Below are 19,745 nucleotides of genomic sequence, written 5' to 3' on the forward strand. Positions count from 1 at the left end.
TCTTCTGTCTTCCATTACGACTTCTTTTAAAAAAAAATATTTATTTATACAAGCACTGGGTACAGTCAGAAGCACAGGAGGGTGAGAGAATTCACCAGAGCCAGAGTGGAGAGCAGAACAGGTAGACTGATGAAGTACACTGCTGAGGGGAGCAGTGGGCGAGGCAGGAAAGGTCTGCTCGCCATGTGGGACCCTTGCAGGCGGCCAGGGATCGAACCGGCACTGCAGAGGCTGCGGGCAGCTTCGCAGCCCATCACTCAAATGCTGCACCACCAGAGGAGGCCCCATTAAGCCTTCTTAATGCAAGCTTTCTAATTATATTTATGTAGATATATATAGTTGTGGGTATACTGCCATACACAATGTAGTTGTTAAACAATTACTCTGTGTTACACAGTACAAATGCATCATGTGACTCAAGTCACTTAAAGATTTTTTTTTTTTAAAGATTTACTTATTTATGCATACAAGACCTGGGATACAGGCCAGAGGTGCGGGGGCTGAGAGGACTCACCAGAGACAGAGTGGGGAACAGAACAGGCAGATTGACTGAAACACACTGCTGAGGGGAACAGTGGGGGAGTCAGGAGAGGTCTGCTGCACCATGTGGGTAGCTCCCTGGCCAGGGATCAATCTCATGCTGCAATGGCTGCATATAGCTTCACCTTGCTTTGCTTAACTCTTGGGCCACCAGGGAGACCCTAAAGATTGTTTAAAAACCTCAGAAGTTTGTTCTTTTATTCTACTTATAAGGAAATTTAGACCTAAGGAGATGAAGGTTTGTCCAAATTCTGAATACAAATTAACTATAACACCTGGACTCAGACACAGGATTGTCTTGCTCCACAGTGTATGCTCCTTGCCATAAGGCCAAGCTGTGATTCAAATGATACAAGGCTAAGGTGTAGATCAATATTTGACAGTTAACTCATCAATGAGTGATGGTTAGGATATTCCAGTGACAGAAGTTTCCTATCCATTCCATCTTAGATCTATTGGAAGCTCTCTTCTTCCTCTTTTCTTAATCCTTCAGAGGTAATTTGATGCTAAATCCAGAGGTTCTGTACTCATTGAAAATGAACTGTGATTTCTGAAAAGAAAGTATTTATCCTAAAGTTGAGACGTATGAAAAACCATCCTTATTCAAGTTTATTTTGAATGCTGATTTCGTAGAAAAAATAAGAATGTCTAAATATGATGAAATTATTTTGCTAGTCTTTGCATGTATAAGGTCTGGATATAAAAGAAGAGGTAGTAACATTTGTGAAGCACCCAATGAATGCGCACATTAACATATAACACTGAGCCTCATTAGGATCAAATAAAGGAATGTCATTAAAACAATCTGATATATAGCTGGATTGATTTCTTTTTAACTGAATCTTTTAGTTTTTTATACTTAAAGTGTGGCCCTTCATGGGGATCTTGTTAGAAAGGCACATTCTCAAGATCCCACCCCAGCTGAGTCAGAAACTGCAAATTGACAAGATTCCCTGTGGTTCATATGTACACTCACAAATGTCTCAGAAGATTTCCCCAGTTTATTCTGCTTATCCTTCACCAGCATCAACTAGTCTCAAATTCATGAGAACTGCAACTGAACAGCAGTATTATTTTTTAATTTCTTGGAAATATATAACTTGACAACTTATTCACAAATAGACTTCTCCTTCAGGCTCTTTCATAGAAATATACCATCTAGAGAGTAGGCTTTGGAACGGTTAGAGAAACTGCAGTCTCTGAAAAATGCCGTAACTCCTCCTTAGGAGGGATGAAAAAAATCTTACCCAGGAAGACTTATGCAAAATGGATAGGAATAGTCAGGTGGGTGTGCCAAATTCAGCGTCCATGTTCTTATCTGGAATCCTGCCTGATGAAATATATGTGACTTCATAATAACTGCTAGTTCCTAACTGGACTATCAGTCTGATTAAGAACGCCAGCCTCAGTTCACGCATAGGAAAAAAAAAAAAAACATGACTGCACAACAATCACGTGCCTTTGGCACACAACTTGTTGAATATATTAAACTGCCTTCTCTTGATATGGGAAACCCCTGGTATTTACAAAGCTAAAATTAGACTTTAAACTTAACCAGATTAAATCATAACAATATCTCAGCCATTTTCTGAGATATTGTGCATATTTATATGTGTGTGTGCTGTTTTTCTTTTAATTTTAGATCTTTGGATACTTCTCTGAAGAAGAGTCTCTTTCTTCCCAGATGGATGAAGAAAATTTGGTTTTCTTTGTTTCTAGAAAACAGCGAATTGTAATCTCAGGTGAAATTTTAATTTGCCATAAAAATTAATGTGAATTTTAATACTTTCTCAAAAATAAATATTGAACAACAACATTTCAATATAATCATTTTTTTTCATTTTATTTAGTAGCTCAATACTTTGTAACTGGTTGGGGGTGGAAAGTGACACTTTGTTATGCAATATCAGAAGATAATATACTTGCAATTGAGAGTGAAATGCTCTTATCAGTTAGAAAGACACTAAGTAAGGTATGTGATGGGGAAAAATTCACTTTTTGCTGAAGAGGCTCATATCTCATTTTAAATCTTTCTATGGTGGCATCTTAATAATTCATGCTCTGGTAGTAAATTAAATCACATTTCATTTAAAAATATTCTAAAATTGAATTTTTACATTTTCACTAAGTAGAATACTGCCCCACATTATCACCCTTGATTGACTTCTGGAATTAAACCCTAAATCTCTCAAATTTAACTCTGGGCCAATCACAAAGTAGGCCAATCACAAAGTGTGCTATAGAGGGAACTCCCCAGTTTATGTATGATATTTATTTTAAAATTTGAATTGGGGACCCAACACATCCCTCACAAATGTTGACACTTTGATTTTCCTTTCCTTCCTTCTCTCTGGGGAGGATGAAGTACAAGAAAGGGAAAGGAAAATTCCTGGAATCTTCCCAGATTCTCCAGAGTTCACTTCATAAGTTGAGATGAAGTATGTCATCTAGCTCGAATCTGTTGATCCTTTAAAAGTTACCTGAACTTTCATCAGTCCTTTGTGAGCTCAACTCACCCTTCCTTAGCCCAACCATGGGCCTCAATAGAACTCAACTTTGGCCATGGAAACGATTATCATAAATACATAAGCAGGTGTTGTCCCTGCTTCCACCACCATTTAGCTGAGGAGGGCCAGTGAGCTGGGAGGCAAGTTGCAAGCATGCTAAGTTAAAACATGGAAAGCATCTTTCTAGGAGGCATTTAGTTTCTGTAGTTTATTTATTTAATAAACAAACATTATTAAGGTCTATTATGTGGGGCCAGGTGCTCTTCTAAGTGTTGAGGACATAGCAGTGACCAATGAAAAATCTGTGACGTTATGGAATTTTACACTAATGAGTAATTTTACACTAAGGAGAGACAAAAATATGGAGATATATATATATATATATATATATATATATATATATACACGCACACACAAACACATATATTAGGCAGTAAGTGCTATCAGAAAAAATTTACATAAGCAGGTTGCAGCGTACAACAAAGCAGGAGTGCCTGAAAAACAACCATTCAGTGACAGGAGCATGATGCTGTAATTTATAAGGTTGGTAAGGGAAGACTGCACTGAGGAGGTGGTAAAAGACCAGGAGGTTTGAGGGGGGAGTGCGGTAGAAGTGGACTTTGGACAGGTGTCTAGGGCCTTCTAACTAAAGTCATCTAAGACAGAAAACTATGAGAGGGTTAAGGAGCTAGGGGAAACCTTATCTGAGTTATACTGTAAAGGTTTAGCCTGGCTTCTGTGTTGCAAAGAGTCTATAGCAGGAAGGGGAGAAAGCAGAGATGATGGTGATAGCTTAGTTAGGATGGTGTTCTCAACCTTTTATTCTTTTTTTCATTGTTGACCTCCAAGGATCCTCTTAGGCATTGCTTTTCCTAACTGCCCCTCCCCATGACATCATAATACCGCAGACATTTTGTGTATCTGTTTATGGACTGTCTGTATATCTAATTTTTCTGCAAAATGGGTAAGGCTCATCCACATTCCCTCAAAACCCAATCTGCCCACATGTATAGGCAGGAAGGGACACAGTGCAGGTTTTCTATGATCCCATGCAGACAGGGTAAAGGAGAAAAGAGTCATGGAACCCTCACTGGCTATTGCAGGCTTTTATTTGGATTACCAGGTACATGGCAGGCAGTGCTGCTGGCAGCCTCCCAGGCCCCAGCAAGTCTTCACTCTGTCTGGGCTCTCTGGTGATCTCTGCTGCTCTGCTCTCCTTCTGCTTTTCTGCTTCTCAGCTTCTACTGCTTTGCTTCTCTTGGCTTCTGCTGGCGTCCCCATGACGCCACCCTTAAGAGCCCAGTCTTAGCCTAGGTGAATCCCATCTACCTATGCCCACACCCTACTCCAGGTGCCCGCCATCAAGCATGCATTCAGGACCTCAGGGTTCCGTCATCTATCTTAATGGCAGGAGGGCAGAAAAGCCTGATACTTTTTACCTTACCCTACAATCCACCCCCTCAGGATTTTCTGCCATACAATCTACATATATACAATTTTGTTTCTTGGCAAACATAAACAATGCAGCCATGGCCCACAAAAACAAATACATCACAATATAACAACAAAATACATAAAGTACAACAGACCACAAATAATTCCAGGGAGGACAACAACCTAGTGGCAAAAGACAATTATTGGCACCAGCAGATGAGCCACCAAATCTGCTGCCAAAGGCACTGCTCATACAAGGGAGGGGAACCACTCACAGCATCTTACTGTCACACACAAGGAGCCATCGTGCTTCCTGGCCTCTGGCTGTAGTCTAGGCTACAAGCCACACACCACATCCACCCCCAGGAAGCACTCACTCCTGGATTGGCGATTCTATACTGTTGAGGGTAATCGCCAACCCTCGGGGTTTCTGTCTGCAGTCACTCCAACACTTGGCTTTCATAGCCACCAATGCAACATGCAGACCCCTGCACCCAGGCCAACCCATTGCACAAGCATATGGGTTGGTGATTCAAACTCCACATGCGGCCTCTCTTGGGTCCCCTCTTTGGCTTGGGCTCCACCCCAAGCCATGTTCTCCACCCGTCCCCCAATGACAGGTTCCTCAGTTCATCTTCACTCAACAACAAGCAAGGCATCACCCACAGGTGATTTTATGAGACTCACTGGCCTTCCTCAGCTTACTTAGTGCTTAACAGCCACTCAGCACTTCCCAAACTTAGCATCAGTACCAGCTTTTGCCTTCTCAGTTGGCTTTTTCTCCTCTGCCTAGCTGCTGGACATATATAGGCTGCTTTTGGCTATCAAGGCCTACTGATCACCCCCAGATTCCTGTGTCCTGGGGTTTACAAACAAAACTGTTCCAACCCCAGGGTCCCAAAACATATCAACCTGCAAGGTCCTCCGCCTTCTGGCAGGATTGTCAGTCCAGCTCCATTAGTCCAAGTTCATCAGGCCTCTCCCTGCATCAGCACTGGCGAGCTCTGAATTGCGGTCCTTTCTTTCACCGATGATTCTGCTGCCTCAGGGGTCTTGGCTGGTCCTCTCAGGCTGTCTCCTTTATGCGAGGTCTCGTTCTGTAACTCCTGGATCTTGTCTATCTCCTGTGCCACCATGACGCCTCTAGCGTTGTCACAGGCAAACACAGTCTGTTACTCCTTAGTCCCTCCAGGTCTTCAGAGGGCTCCATACCCATCTGCATGGATCATCCTGCTGACTACGCCGATTGTATGGACAGGCAGGGACACAGTGCAGGTTTTCTGATCCTGAAGACTGGGTAAAGGAGGACAGAGTCATGGAGCCCTCACTGGCTTTTGCAGGCTTTTATTGGGATTATCAGGTACACGGCAGGCAGGGCCGCTGGGGGGCCAGGAGGCTGGCAGGCCTCCCAGCCCCCAGCAAGTCTTCCCTCTGTTTGGGCTCTCTGGTGATCTCTGCTGCTCTGCTTTCTCATAGTTCTGCTTCTGCTTTTCCGCTTCTCAGCTTCTACTGCTTCTCTTCTCTCGGCTTCTGCTGGCATCCCTGCGATGCTGCCCTTAAAAGCCCAATCTTAGCCCAGGTGAATCCCATCTACCTATGCCCACACCCTACTCCAGGTGCCCGCCATCACGCATGCATTCAGGACCACAGAGTTCTATCATCTATCCTAATGGTGGGAGGGCAGAAAAGCCTGATACTTTTTACCTTACCCTACACCACACCTATGGCAATATTTTCCTATTGAGAATGTATGGATTAGGGGGATAATACTAGAGTATAAGATCAGCTCATTTGTTATTCCTCAGACTTTAATAGAAACTAAACCACCCTGGGAAAGGACCAATATATGTGACTTCATCATTCAGTACAGAATTAATGAAGCAGAAAAGTAACTTAGCACTTTTTCAAAGTGCACAAAGTAAAAAGAAAACATTAATAACAGTAGTGAGATAGCTTTATTTTTCACACTGGAAAGCCTGAGATAAGCTTAGGTTTTTATTTTGTATAAACCATGATAGTGACAGTTTAAGTAGATTTTCTTGAGATATGAAAATCTCAAAATAGAAATGATTGTAAAACATCTGTGGAAAACTCATTCTCTGTGAATGTGCACACAAATGTGTAAATTTGTGTATGTGGGGGCAGGTTTATTTTTTTTTTCCTCGGAAATCATATACCACATTTTCTTAGACTGTGCTATCAACACAGATTACTATGTCTGGGAATAATTAAAAATGAATGACTAATGGTTTTTATTCTACTTTGATTTTTATATAACTTGGAGCTTTCTAGATATAGGGGTTTGCTTTCTTTTTGTTTTCTATTTTTAAAAACAAGCTTAACAAATGAGTTTTAAGATCTTTGTTGTTGGAAATTGACATGACTTTATGCCATACCAGGTAGTAGAAGACGGGATGTGATTAAGTGCATTGTCAAGATTCCTCAGTTGGATTTACTAATAACAGCTTCTCAGAAAGGATTAATAACAGTCTTTAATAACCAGGTAATTTGAAAACTTGCATTCCTCCTTTGCTCCCCCACCTCCAATTTTCTCTCCCCTTCCTCTCTCCTTCCCTCCCTCCCATCCTCAATTTTGTTTTGTCTGTTCATCATGCATATTTACCAGATACAGCATGTATAGACCATATTTCTAAGTTATTCCAAAAAATAAAGCCTGACATTACTTTAATTACATAACATCACATTAATTTCCTTATAAAATAAGGAAATTATTGAGCCCCAGAACAATCTGAGATTTTAGTAATATACTTGGTTGTGCCTCAGAATGTCATGTTAAACCATGTGGCATCAGCACAATTAATGAACAATCCTAGATCATTTCTCAGATAAAATCAGAAAATCTCACATGTGAAATGATTTTGCCACAATCTTACCAAGTAATAAAATGTCCCAACAAGAACCTTGGACTTGGAGTAAAAGAATTGCTTAAATTCTATCCCTTTTATTTCATTAACTATAATTTTAAATGGCAACTTAAAGTTCTTATATTTTCATATCTCTTTTTAACATTTGTATAATGAGGACAGTAGGACCAATCATTTCTCCTTCAGAGGATTTGTAGTGAAAGTTAAATGAAGGCATTGGGATTGTCAGGCTTTTCTGCCCTCCCGCCATTAGCGTTGATGATGGATCCCTGCAGTCCTGAATGCATGCCTGTTGGTGGGCACCTGGAGTAGGGTGTAGGCATACGTAGGTGGGTATACCTGGGCTGAGACGGGCCTTATAAGGGCTGTGTCACAGAGACAAGAACAGAACAAGCCAGAGAGCAGAACGGAACCATAGGAAGAGAACCAGCAGAGAAGTAGGGGCAAGAGTGAAGATTCTCTGGGGACTGGCAGGCCTGCCGGCCCCCTGGTACCCCTGCCTGCCATGTACCTGGTAAAATCCCAATAAAAGCCTGGAAAAGCCACCGAGGGCTCCAGGACTCCTCCTTTACCTGTCTGCGTAGGATCATAAAGATCCTGCTCTGTCCCATCCTGCCACTACAGAAGGTAATGAACCACTTTTTGAGTAGTAAATCCCCATATAATTGCAAGGCATTTCTGTTATTAATATCATCTCTTTCCAGAGATCCAACTTTTTGTCTTCCACCTTGTAAGGGCAGGACTGGCCACAGTGCAGGTTTTCTGATCCAGCAGTCCAGGTAAAGGAGGAGTCAGAGTCCTCAGTGGTTTTTTGCAGGTCTTTTATTGGGATTTAGCGGGTACATGGCAGGCAGGAGTGCTGGGGGTGCGGGAGGCTGGCAGTTCTCCCAGCCCCCAGCAAAATTCTTAACTCTATCTGGACTCTATGACGTTTTCTTCCTCTCTCTTGGCTTCTGCTTCTCTTGCTTCTCTCTGCTTCTGCTGGCGTCCCCGTGATGCCGCCCTTAAAAGCCCAGTCTTAGCCCAGGTGAATCCCATCTACCTATGCCCACACCTGACTCCAGGTGCCCGCCATCAGGCATGCATTCAGGACCGCAAGGATCCATCATCTATCCTGATGGCAGGAGGGCAGAAAAGCCTGACATTTTTCCTTACCCTACAGACCACCCCCTCAGTTTTCTGCCATACAATCTACATATATACAATTTTCTTAGCAAACATAAACAATGCAGCCATGGCCCACAAAAGTAAATACATCACAATATAACAAAATACAACAGAACACAAGTCCAGGCAGGACCCCAACCTAGTGCAAAAGACCAGCAGATGAGTCACCAAATCTGCTGCCGAAGGCACTGCTCATACGAGGGAGGGGAATCACTCACGGCATCTACTGTAACACACCAGGAGCCGTCAGGCTTCCTGGCCTTCTCTGGCTGTAGTCTCGGCTACAAGCCACACACCACATCCACCCCCAGGATGCACTCACTCCTGGATTGGCGATTCTCCACTCTTTGGGGGTAATCGCCCAACCCTCAGGGTTTCTGTCTGCTGTAGCTCCAACACTTGGCTTTCGTAGCCACCAATGCGACTCGCAGACCCCTGCACTCAGGCCAACCCAATGCACAAGCACATGGGTCGGAGATCCTTGGATACAAACTCTACATTCAGCTTGGGCTCCAATCCAAGCCACGTTCCCCACCCATCCCCCAAGGACGGGTTCCTCAGCTCCTCACCCTCACTTGACAACAAGCAGGTCATCACCCACAAGTGATTTTACGAGACTCACTGGCCTTCCTCAGCTTACTTAGTGCTTAGCAGCCACTCAAGGCTTCTCAAACTTAGCATCAGCACCAGCTTTTGCCTTCTTGGTTGGCTTTTTTCCTCCACCTGGCTGGTGGGCATACACAGGCTGCTTTTGGCCATCAAGGCCCACTGGCCACCCCCAGATTCTCAAAAAAAAAACATAACCTGCCAAGGTCCTCCACATTCTGTTGGGATTGTCAGTCCAAGTTCATTAGTTCAAGTCCATTAGGCCTCTCCCTGCCATCAGCACCGGCGAGCTCTGAATCATGGTCCTCTCTTCCCCGACGATTCTGTTGCCTCAGGGGTCATTGGCTGGTCCTCTTGGGCATCTCCTTCACATAAGGTCTCGTTCTGTAGCTCCTGGGCCTCGTCCATCTCCTGTGCCTCCATGACGCCTCCAGCATTGTCACAGGCAAACAGTCTGCTACTCCTTAGTCCCTCCAGGTCTTTGGAGGGCTCCATACCCGTCTGCATGGATCATCTTGCCGACTTACACCAATTGTAGAGGGCAGGAAGGACCACTGAGCAGGTTTTCTAGGATCCAGCAGACCGGGTAAAGGAGGAGTCAGAGTCCTCAGTGGTTTTTTGCAGGTTTTTTATTGGGATTTAGCGGGTACATGGCAGGCAGGAGTGCTGGGGGGCCGGGAGGCTGGCAGTCCTCCCAGCCCCCAGCAAATCTTAACTCTATCTGGGCTCTCTGACGTTCTCTTCCTCTCGGCTTCTGCTTCTCTTGCTTCTCTTGCTTCTCTCTGCTTCTGCTTCTCTTGCTTCTCTCTGCTTCTGCTTCTGCTTCTCTTGCTTCTCTCTGCTTCTGCTGGCATCCCCGTGACGCTGCCTTTAAAAGCCCAGTCTTAGCCCAGGTGAATCCCATCTACCTATGCCCACACCCTACTCCAGGTGCCAGCTATCAGGCATCCATTCAGGACTGAAAGAATCCAACATCTATCCTGATGGCAAGAGGGCAGAAAAGCCTACATTTTTCCTGACCCTACACACCTGTACAATACGAGAGATTTAAATGGAAACTATAATGACATACTTGAAATAGCATTACACTACGAAAATAAAGGGTGGCTGGTGTTAAATATCAAAAATAAACTGAATATTAGTTCAATTCCAACTAGAAACAAGCTTTATACAAGTAAAATTTATTTTAAGTAGTCATCATATTATTAAGTGTTAACATTAATTTTAGCCTTCCAATGATCCTGTTACAGGCAGAAGGCTGTGCCTGAGGAGCAGGACTGCTGGGTCCTGAGGAGATGGGGGAGGCTCCTATGCAGGTGTGGAGCCTGGCCTTCCTGCCCAGCATCAGCACATGCACCTGTGTGTGCTCCTGCTTCACTTCCATTCCCTTGTTTCTATTCATGAAAACCTCCCAAGGTAGTTATGTGCTTAGATGAGTTACTACTCACAAAGTGTTTATCATCATTGTAAACACAAAAAATATTGGCAGTAGTGATGAAGAAAAATGAGATGAAAACAAAAATGGATGTGCCTCATTTAAATAGGAAAAGCTTCTTCCATCTCTTTTTCTTTCTTTGCATTATTTTTCTTATTTACTACCTTTATTTCCTGAAAAACAGAACAAAGGTTGTATCTCGGGGAAAACGTGAGAAGGAAAATAGTTATCTGCATAATGAAATAGCTCCAGGTTATGTGAAATAAATAAAATAGCATTATATTACCAGAGATGTCTCTCTCTCTCTCTCTCTCTTTCTCTCTCTCTCACACACACACACACATGGTGTCACACATGTCCATAGGTCACACATGTATATTCACAATCACATCTGTTTTTATTAATGCAATGGGAGAAGAAAGATTGCTAAAAATTAACTATTTGAAGACTTGTAACACCAGAAATAAGTAGTATTTTGAATGTTGCTTGCCTTACAAATAACATGTTCTCTGTGAAAGTAATTTGCAGGGTAGGTGACAGGAATAATTTATTACAAGGTAACTGTTAATAACTCAAAATATCTTTTAATAGGTTAATTCATAATTTAAGTTCTCTTTGAAGCAGAATACTGTTACCAGATTTCATGCTGCCCTCTGGAGACCATGGCAAAATAGACTAAATGTTAAAAAAAAAATCCTGAAAAAATAGATTTACAAAATTCAAAACAAACTAGAGGATTCCATAATAGTCAAAGAAAACAAGAGAACATTAAATATGTGACTTCCACTAAATATTGAGGAAGAAAAGTAGAAGAGGAAGCCACTGGTGTTATATTCTCTGCTCGGCAGATAGCTTAGAGCACTTTATTGTTCCCTTCTAGAACATTTTCCAAATTGGAAAAAGATGTCTTGAATTACTTAGATGAAACACAGTCTGCAATGAACACTATTTATAATTTTAGTGCTCCTTCTGATTTTCTTTTTCTCTTTGTCATATCATCAATTCCTTTGGACAGACTCTTCCCAAGATCATTTGAGCATGTAAAAAAAAAAATCCATGTCAATATACTTCAACTACTCAGCTTGGTATTAATGAACATGTTTACTGGGGTCTCCCCGGTGGCGCAGCGGTTGAGCGCTGGGTTGCAAAGCTGCCCGCGGCCTCTGCGGCGCCGGTTTGATCCCCGGCTGCTTCCACCGGAGGAGGGTCCCACATGGGGCGCAGACCTCTCCTGCCGCCCGCTGCTCCCCTCAGCAGTGTACTTCGGTCCTTCTGCCTGCTCTGCTCCCCGCTCTGGCTCTGGTGAATTCTCTCACCCTCCCGCGCTTCTGACTGTATCCAGTGCTTGTATAAATAAATAAATAAATTTAAAAAAAAAAAACAACAACATGTCTACTGGTTATAGAGGCTGCTCAAGGACATAACTGTGCATGGGATAAATTGATTCTTAGCTAGCATAGTAGTCAGGGCATGGAATTCAGTTACTTTTAGAGGAAGCTCACTACTTAAATCTTTCTAATTTGAGAGATTACTTTCAAAAGAAACAATGCCTTTCCCCCTTCAACATGAATCTATATCCATATTGATCTATTGAACATGCTTTTAACCACCCTTGCCATTGATGTTAGTGTTATTTTGTATTCCTAATTTTGGGGAACAATTGTTGCTTAAAATAGCTAAATAATATGAGGCAATTTGAAAATCGAAGGGAAAACATGATTAGTAATGTATAAGACTGTAAGGGCATGGTTATCAGCCTGACAGACAAGTCATAAAAGTTAAAACTTTCCCAATTAAACAATACATATTCTACAGAGCAAGAGGGGATTTTTGGAGAGTAGAAATAACAAGCATGTTTAAATACAGGAAATGTTGTATGTTTTAGAGTCAACACACATTTTTAATCTTAGTGCTGATTTGACTTCATTATTCTCTGTTTATAGATGAAAGTTCAGACCAGCACCAATATTACAGTAAGTACATTTAAAAATTCCTAATTATGTCAAATTTAGGACTCTGATGGCGGTTCCTCTATAATTAGTCAAAATCTCAGTGAAATGCTCAAAGACTCAGAATAAGGTGTTTTTATGGACTATATGCTAAGGTTTATAGACTAGGATAAAACTAAACCTTGAGTCTCCCCTGGTGGCACAGTGTTTGAGCAATGGGCTGCGAAGCTGTCCACAGCGTCTGCAGCGCCGGTTCCATCCCTGGCCGCCAGGGCAAGGGTCCCACATGGGGCGCACAGACCTCTCCTGCTGCGCCCGCTGCTCCCCTCAGCAGTGTATTTCGTCGGCCTGCCTGTTCTTTTCCCTGCTCTGGTGAATTCTCTCACCCTCCCGCACTTTTGACTGTACCTGGTGTATAAATAAATAAATAAGTCTTAAAAAAAAAAAACCCCAAAAACTAAACCTTGAATAGCAGCATAGAAGACCTTGCTTTCTGGAGTTAAACTGCAGAGAATTGCTTAGAAACTGAGTACCCCTTGGAATCTTCTATTTAAAAACATCTAAGTTTTTATGGGTATGCACTATTGAAGAATATAAAAAATGGACACAACCCAAGATGTGAAAATAAGGAAAGAGCCAGTGAAAATAATTTGATAACATTTTATTTTAAACTTCAGGATAGCATAAAAATTCAAGTGTGACTTTATAATTTCTCTAATCATATTACACTTGGAAAGTATTCCTGAGGCAGATGATGAACAGCAACGAATTGCTTTCAGAATTTTTCCCTGACTTCATGGGGACATGTCTGTATTTTCTTCCCTACTTGCCTGTGCTGAGTGCACTGAATTTCAGAGGAGGGCACCCAGCCAGTTGGCCCAGAACTCCAGTTCCTGTCTAAACCTTTGAGCCTGCTTCTGAAACTGAAACAACCTGCTAGAATTCCTAAGGGGTTTTAAGGAAGGATCCAAGGTGTACCTGAAAAACAGGCAGCAGTTTGTGGAAAAGCAAGCACTCACAAGTGGAGATGCTGGTCCTGCTCAGCATCTAGAGCTAGATTGGTACCTTTAGGCAAGACAAAAACTGACTCATTTGCCAGGTACTGGCTGCCTCATCCTGCAGTTGACTGTGTGGAGAAACTCATGTTGAGGGTGAAAAGGAAAAAGATCAGAGCCTTTCCTCAAGACATCAAAAGGAAGGCAATGTGAGTCTTCTCTGTTCATAAAGGAGCACATGGTGCTTTTAATGTAAATAACCTACTCTTTAGTAGTCTTCTCCATGTGATGGAACAAAACACATTATAACCCTTTCCCCAACTCTATGATTTTCTATCAGGATACCTCTTGGATTACAGGATGTGATTACCTCTCTCAGCTGAAACGAATTGTTGCCACTACAGAACGGACCATTATTGTTTGGGATTATAAATCGCAAGGGAGCTGCCAGGTACTTTGCCAAGAGAACTAATCAAAGAAATAAGATGCTCTTTCCCATACTGATAGGATATGAGCAATCAACTTTCTCTGTCGAGTATCAGTTTGCTCATATATAGAATTATGGGATATAACTAAGTAATCAAATTCAATATTGATATTCCATGAGTCTCATTAAAAGGATTCAGATGAACACGCAACATATTTTTTGTTTAATTTTCAGGGTTTTGTTTTGAGAGCGAGCCTATTTTCCCTCTTTCATACTCTTCTCTGAGTCCAAGTGTTATCTTTTTGAGGCTTTTTGATTATGCTCACATTATCAAGTTCAAAGCCTTTCTCTCTAATCCATCTTCATTCGCTAAGAAAATTAGAAGAAACTAATGTCTAATTTTGGCAAAAAATCTAATGGGGAAGATTTTAATGTTCATTCCTTCAGTGGATGAGATGTTAACACTTCACAAAGATGTAGCATTTATTGAACATTTATAGACACATAGAAGTCGTGGGCATGCTCCCTGCACTCATACTAATCTCAACAATCTTGAAGGAAGGCTCTCATGAATAGACATAAAATATAACATAATGACATGGCAAATTATACAGTATAAAAGAACAAGTCCAACAGGGACATAAGAAGGGAGATTTCTTGGCACTGGGGTTATTAAAAATAACCTCAGCAAGCGGGTTGACATTGAAGGCCATGGAGGATTTAATATATATATATAAACAATATATATATATATCTCCAGAAAAAAATACATATCCAGAAAACTCTGGATGGCCTTTACTCTGTCAGTACTTGCTGCTACAGGCAGCCCTTGTGAGCCAGCGCCGTTGCTATGCCAAGTGAGGGGTGCTTCCTCAAGAGCACTGCAAAGCCTCCTAATTCTGTCTTTGTTGAATAACCCTCTTGTCTTCTGATGGGTTAGTAAAGAACAGGAAATGGGCAGATTTAGAGAGGAGACAGGAATTAATTTCAGCTAATGAAACTTATTCAGTCTGTAAAAAACGAGATGAGCTTACCGTTGATTATGTGAACTCAATCTCAATTGTGTAACATTTATTATTTAATCAATGGTAGAAATGGAGACAGAGGAAGAGATGCTAAAAGCATTTATTACTTTGGTTGTTATTGGAGTATATGTACCTGAGATGGCCATCCTTTTACTTGATAAAACTATAAAGCTGACAATAAAACCAGAGTCCCTATTTATCTGATTTTTAAAAATGTTACATTTAACAGTTTCATTACAAAAAGGTTGGATTATCAGCGGCAGTAGCTATCCAGGAAACGTTATGCTATGGTAAAATTTATTAAAAGGACATAGGGGGCCTCCCCGGTGGTGCAGCACTGTGAATCTGTCCTTAGCCTCTGTAGTGCTGTTCAATTCCCGGCCAGCCAGGGAGATTCCCACATGGCGAGGCAGACCTCTCCTGTCTCGCCCGCTGCTTCCCTCAGCAGTGTATTTCAGTCCTTCTGCCAGTTCTTCTCCCTGCTCTGTCTCTGGTGAATTCTATCAGCCTCCCATGCCTCTGGATTGTACCCCAGTGCTTGTATAAATAAATAAATCTTTTTTAAAAAGATTTAAAAAATAAAATAAAAAGACATTGGCCATTTTGGCTTTTTAGATTCTTTTCTTTTTCTGACTTGTTCCTTGTGGTTTAGCTGTCATGTGAGAGTGATTTCCCTCCTATATAAAATTTAAAAAATTAAAGTAATTATATACAGTAATAAATAGGTAATTTGGATAAGTTTTGGACTACTTGTTTGACTATTTTGTCTAAATATTGTGTTATCTATCAAAAATTCAAATTTATAGTAAATATTAAGAAGCAATGCTTTGATTTCAGAGAAAATTCTAATTTTGTAAGTCACATCATGATTGTGTTTTTAAGTTCTTTTCATTCATTTTCTATTTTGTTAATTTATTAAAATAAATCAATAAATTTAATTCTATTTGTTAATTTCAACCAATATTTTTAAATTGGTTGAAAAAATTGAGTATAAGACTATTCCCTTTTCATAGTGATAATCATCTTACTTTTAAGAACCACTATAACTATTATCCTGCAAGAGCAATCCTAAAAATCACAATGAAACTATACTACCTTAGAAAACTTGTAAGCATTTGCCTCTCCCCTAAATTATCACATTTCCATTTCTTGGAGTAGTACATTAGAGACTGTGATTCCTAATTCTTCATTCTTTCAGTCAATAGAACATCCATGCTAGACAAGTTTTCGTTTGGTTTTAGGTCTTCGAAACCCATATATACTCATCTCATAAAACTCTCTTATGCAGAGTGATGAAAGCTATGTAAATGGTTGCCCTGGAAATTGTCAGTTATAATATTGTTATAGGGTGTTGAATGGCATCTTTATTTATAGAACATTTTTAAATAAAGTTTATTTAAATTAAATAAAGAGATGATTTAACCTTCCTCTGTGCTGCATTTGTCACTAGCCTTGGTGAAAAACTAAACTTTTCATGCTTGTCCCAATGTTGCAACCAACAAATGATGCTATCATGACGTAAAGAAGGCGGATGGAGGCTTCACGTTCATTGTTATGTGATACCTTACTGTCTACCATCCTGTGATAATGACTGCAAACTTTTTCTCCTTCACTTATCCTGTTTTCACTTTTGCTTTCCATTTCATACAAGCCTCCATTTCCTTGAATCATCTTCTACTTCTCAGTTCCTCTCCCTGTCCTCTTTTTCCCTTCCCACCTGCCCCCTGTGGGTGAATCATATGGACTGAATCATCCTCACCCTCCTTTCCTGAAATCCAAACTCTAGTTTTGGATAGATGCTATCATTCTTCTCTGTTCTTTCAGAGTGACTGAGCACTGTTGGAGGAAAGAACAAAGTTATGCAATTTGACATTATCAAAAATTCAGGGTCTGCAGGCTGACCCCAGTGCTCAGTGGCTTCCCAACAATCTCTTTCTTGTCCTTGCCAACTCACTTGCCAATTCCTGGCAGGTATTCGAAATTTCATTTTCTTTTTTCTGGTCTTCTCCCTCTTAGCCTATAGTTTTGCCCCTATATACCTGCAAAAACTGAACTATGAATGCACCGTTCCTTACTTCCTCATTACTCTGAAGACAAAAGATTCTTGCATTTTGCACCCACAACCCCTCCTACCTGGTCAATTACAAGGATCCAAAGCCCCTTACCTTTTTTTTTGACATTAATCTTTCCTTCTAGGTTCCTTTCCCTCAAGCGATTCAAGTCCAGAACAAAGACCCATATTCCCTGATCATTGGCTGTAAAGTTATCTTTCAATCACTCTTAATTTCAGCACTCCTGTTAAATTCCCATTAACTGTCTTATTCATCTGTTTTCCCCCACTGGAATGGTAGATATACACAAAGTCACACATTTTTCATATTCATCACTGGCCCCTGCTTAGAATAGTTATTGGCATTTGATAGGTGTTCAATAAATAGTTGTTGACTTATTGATTGAACCTCTAAATACATTTAAGTCTAACTCATTCAAAAGGAAGCAAAATAAAATTATTATAAAAATAATTTTCCTTTCATTTTAAGTACAGGCTAAGCTCCAGAAGAGCAATGAATATATACTTAAGTGAATCCAGTTGGACAGTACAGAGTCAGCTTGACAAGTGCTTAATATTTATGGGAAAACTTGAATGTTAGAGTGCTTTTCTACTGATAACTCCTTTTGAAATAATTGAAATTTTTATACTTGATTTTGCTATTTACCATCCTGTTTTATGTCAAAAGTCTGGTTACACCTGAACTTTTTAATTTGTTATTTATTAATATTTCTCAATATTAGTATTGCTATTGATATTGGCATTTACAGTAACACAAATGTCTCATTTCTTGTTGAGCCAGAGCCTGATAGCTTAATATTTTACCCAGAAAAGACCCCAAAATATAATGCTAATCTCACAGTGAGTGTTCATTAACTTTTACTTGATTGAATTATCTGTAAGAGTGTCTGAAATGGGAAACATCTGAAAGTAAAAATTTAATCAAATTATATGGGCAATATTTGTATTTAATATTTTGATAGTTATAACAAAGTAATAGCTTATTAAAGCCTTTTTCTGTTTCTAGGAAAACTATTTTGTAATAAAGCCTATGGATCACTGCCTTCTCTGTGTGTGTGTTGCATCTCTGCCTGATCAGCTCTGCAGAGATGACATCCTTTTGGGGGATGATGGTGGTTTTGTGAATAGATTCACAGTAAATAGTGATGACTTTGGACTAAAGCAGGCAAAATCAAAAAAGAATTCACAAAATCAAGTCTTAGACTCAAAGAACTTTAAAAGGTAAGGGTACACTACTTTGACACAGACATTGTTCAAGTATTTATATAGTGACAGTGATATGCTAGACCACATGGCAGAGATTTGAACTATAAAACTGAACAAAAATGCTTCTTGACTGAATAATAAGGAAGACAGACAGGAAAACTATCAACTGAAATTCTTATTTTAATTGCTATTGACAATTAAAATCTGCAGGTACTTGAACTGAATTAAGAGTTAAATTAAGAAATGCTGGGCCTCCCCGGTGGCGCAAGGGGTTAAGCACCACACTACGAAGAAATCCACAGCCTCTGCAGGACGAGTTCGATCCCCGGACGGCCAGGGAGCTACCCACATGGCACAGTGGACCTCTCCTGTCTCGCCCACTACTCCCCTCATCAGTGTATTTCAGTCAGTCTGCCTGTTCTGTTCCCCACTCTGTCTCTGGTGGATCCTCTCACCCCCTGCATCTCTGGCCTGTACCCCAGCTCTTGTATGCATAGATGAATGAATCTTTAAAAAAAAAGGAAAAATGAATATATATAATTATTAGCACATGAATGTGGAAGTGTGCTGTGAATATAAAACCAATGTATACAGAATTCAAAGAAAATGTTTGATAGTATCACTACACATTAAAAAATACCTTCTGGACATTTAACACTATAGAAATAACTAACTGGAACATGTATTTATAACAAATATGATGGACAATGGCTTAATATTAGATTTTAATTATAAAAAATTCCCTAAGAGAAAAAATGATTAAAGGCCATGAACATTTGATTTATACACACAATACAAATAGTCAGTAAACATTTCAAAATTATCATAAGACAAAAATAATAACAATTATCTCCAGCTGACAAGATTATGGGTGATTTTTATTGTCTTCCTTATCATAGCAATGTATTTGAAGTTTTTAGAGTAAGACTAATTAAATGGTATTTTACTTTTATAGCAGAAAAACAAATTTTATAGTAAATAAATTTTTTTTATTAATCAATGAAGTACAACTTAAGTCAGATACAGCTTTTCACTTAAAACCTTGAGAAGCTTAATGATGGGGAAGATGCTGTGGGATGGGCATTCTCGCATATTGCTGGTTGTGGAAGCACCAATTAGGTCCCTTTCTAAAAGCAATTTGTACAGATGTGTCAAATGTCTTAAACATACATTGAGTCCTGGGGCCCCTGGGTGTTTAAAATTATAAATACAGTAACCACAACATTACTTATAATAATAAAAGATCTACAATCAACAATGTGACAATGATTAAAACTTTAAATAATACAGATAGTATACGAATGTATTAATATAGCAAGTCTATAAATTTTTTCGTATCTTATAAATGTCTAAATATACATGATCTATTTTTAGGTAAAAATATTTGTGTGAGACTTCAAGGATATTCTATATGTCATAATTTAACCATATTAGGGAATGCCATGTACCCCCATTAAATTACATTTTAAAAGTATTTAATAATACGGACAATATTTAT

The 19,745-nt window shown here is 40.1% G+C and overlaps 1 protein-coding gene across 1 annotated transcript in view; it reads left to right on the plus strand.

Annotated features, from left to right (window-relative positions):
• Positions 1 to 19,745, plus strand: part of WDR64 (WD repeat domain 64) — a gene marked incomplete at both ends in the record, with an annotated part of 151,618 nt that overhangs the window by 14,034 nt on the left and 117,839 nt on the right. Inside the window, 5 exons of the mRNA XM_084253145.1 lie at positions 2,183 to 2,282; positions 6,881 to 6,984; positions 12,518 to 12,547; positions 13,859 to 13,969; positions 18,048 to 18,262. Of these exons, the coding sequence (XP_084109271.1) occupies positions 2,183 to 2,282; positions 6,881 to 6,984; positions 12,518 to 12,547; positions 13,859 to 13,969; positions 18,048 to 18,262 (560 nt within the window). The remainder of the gene's footprint in view (positions 1 to 2,182; positions 2,283 to 6,880; positions 6,985 to 12,517; positions 12,548 to 13,858; positions 13,970 to 18,047; positions 18,263 to 19,745) is intronic.

The sequence above is a fragment of the Talpa europaea genome (assembly GCF_964194135.1).
Source record: "Talpa europaea genome assembly, chromosome: 14".
NCBI lineage: Eukaryota > Metazoa > Chordata > Mammalia > Eulipotyphla > Talpidae > Talpa > Talpa europaea.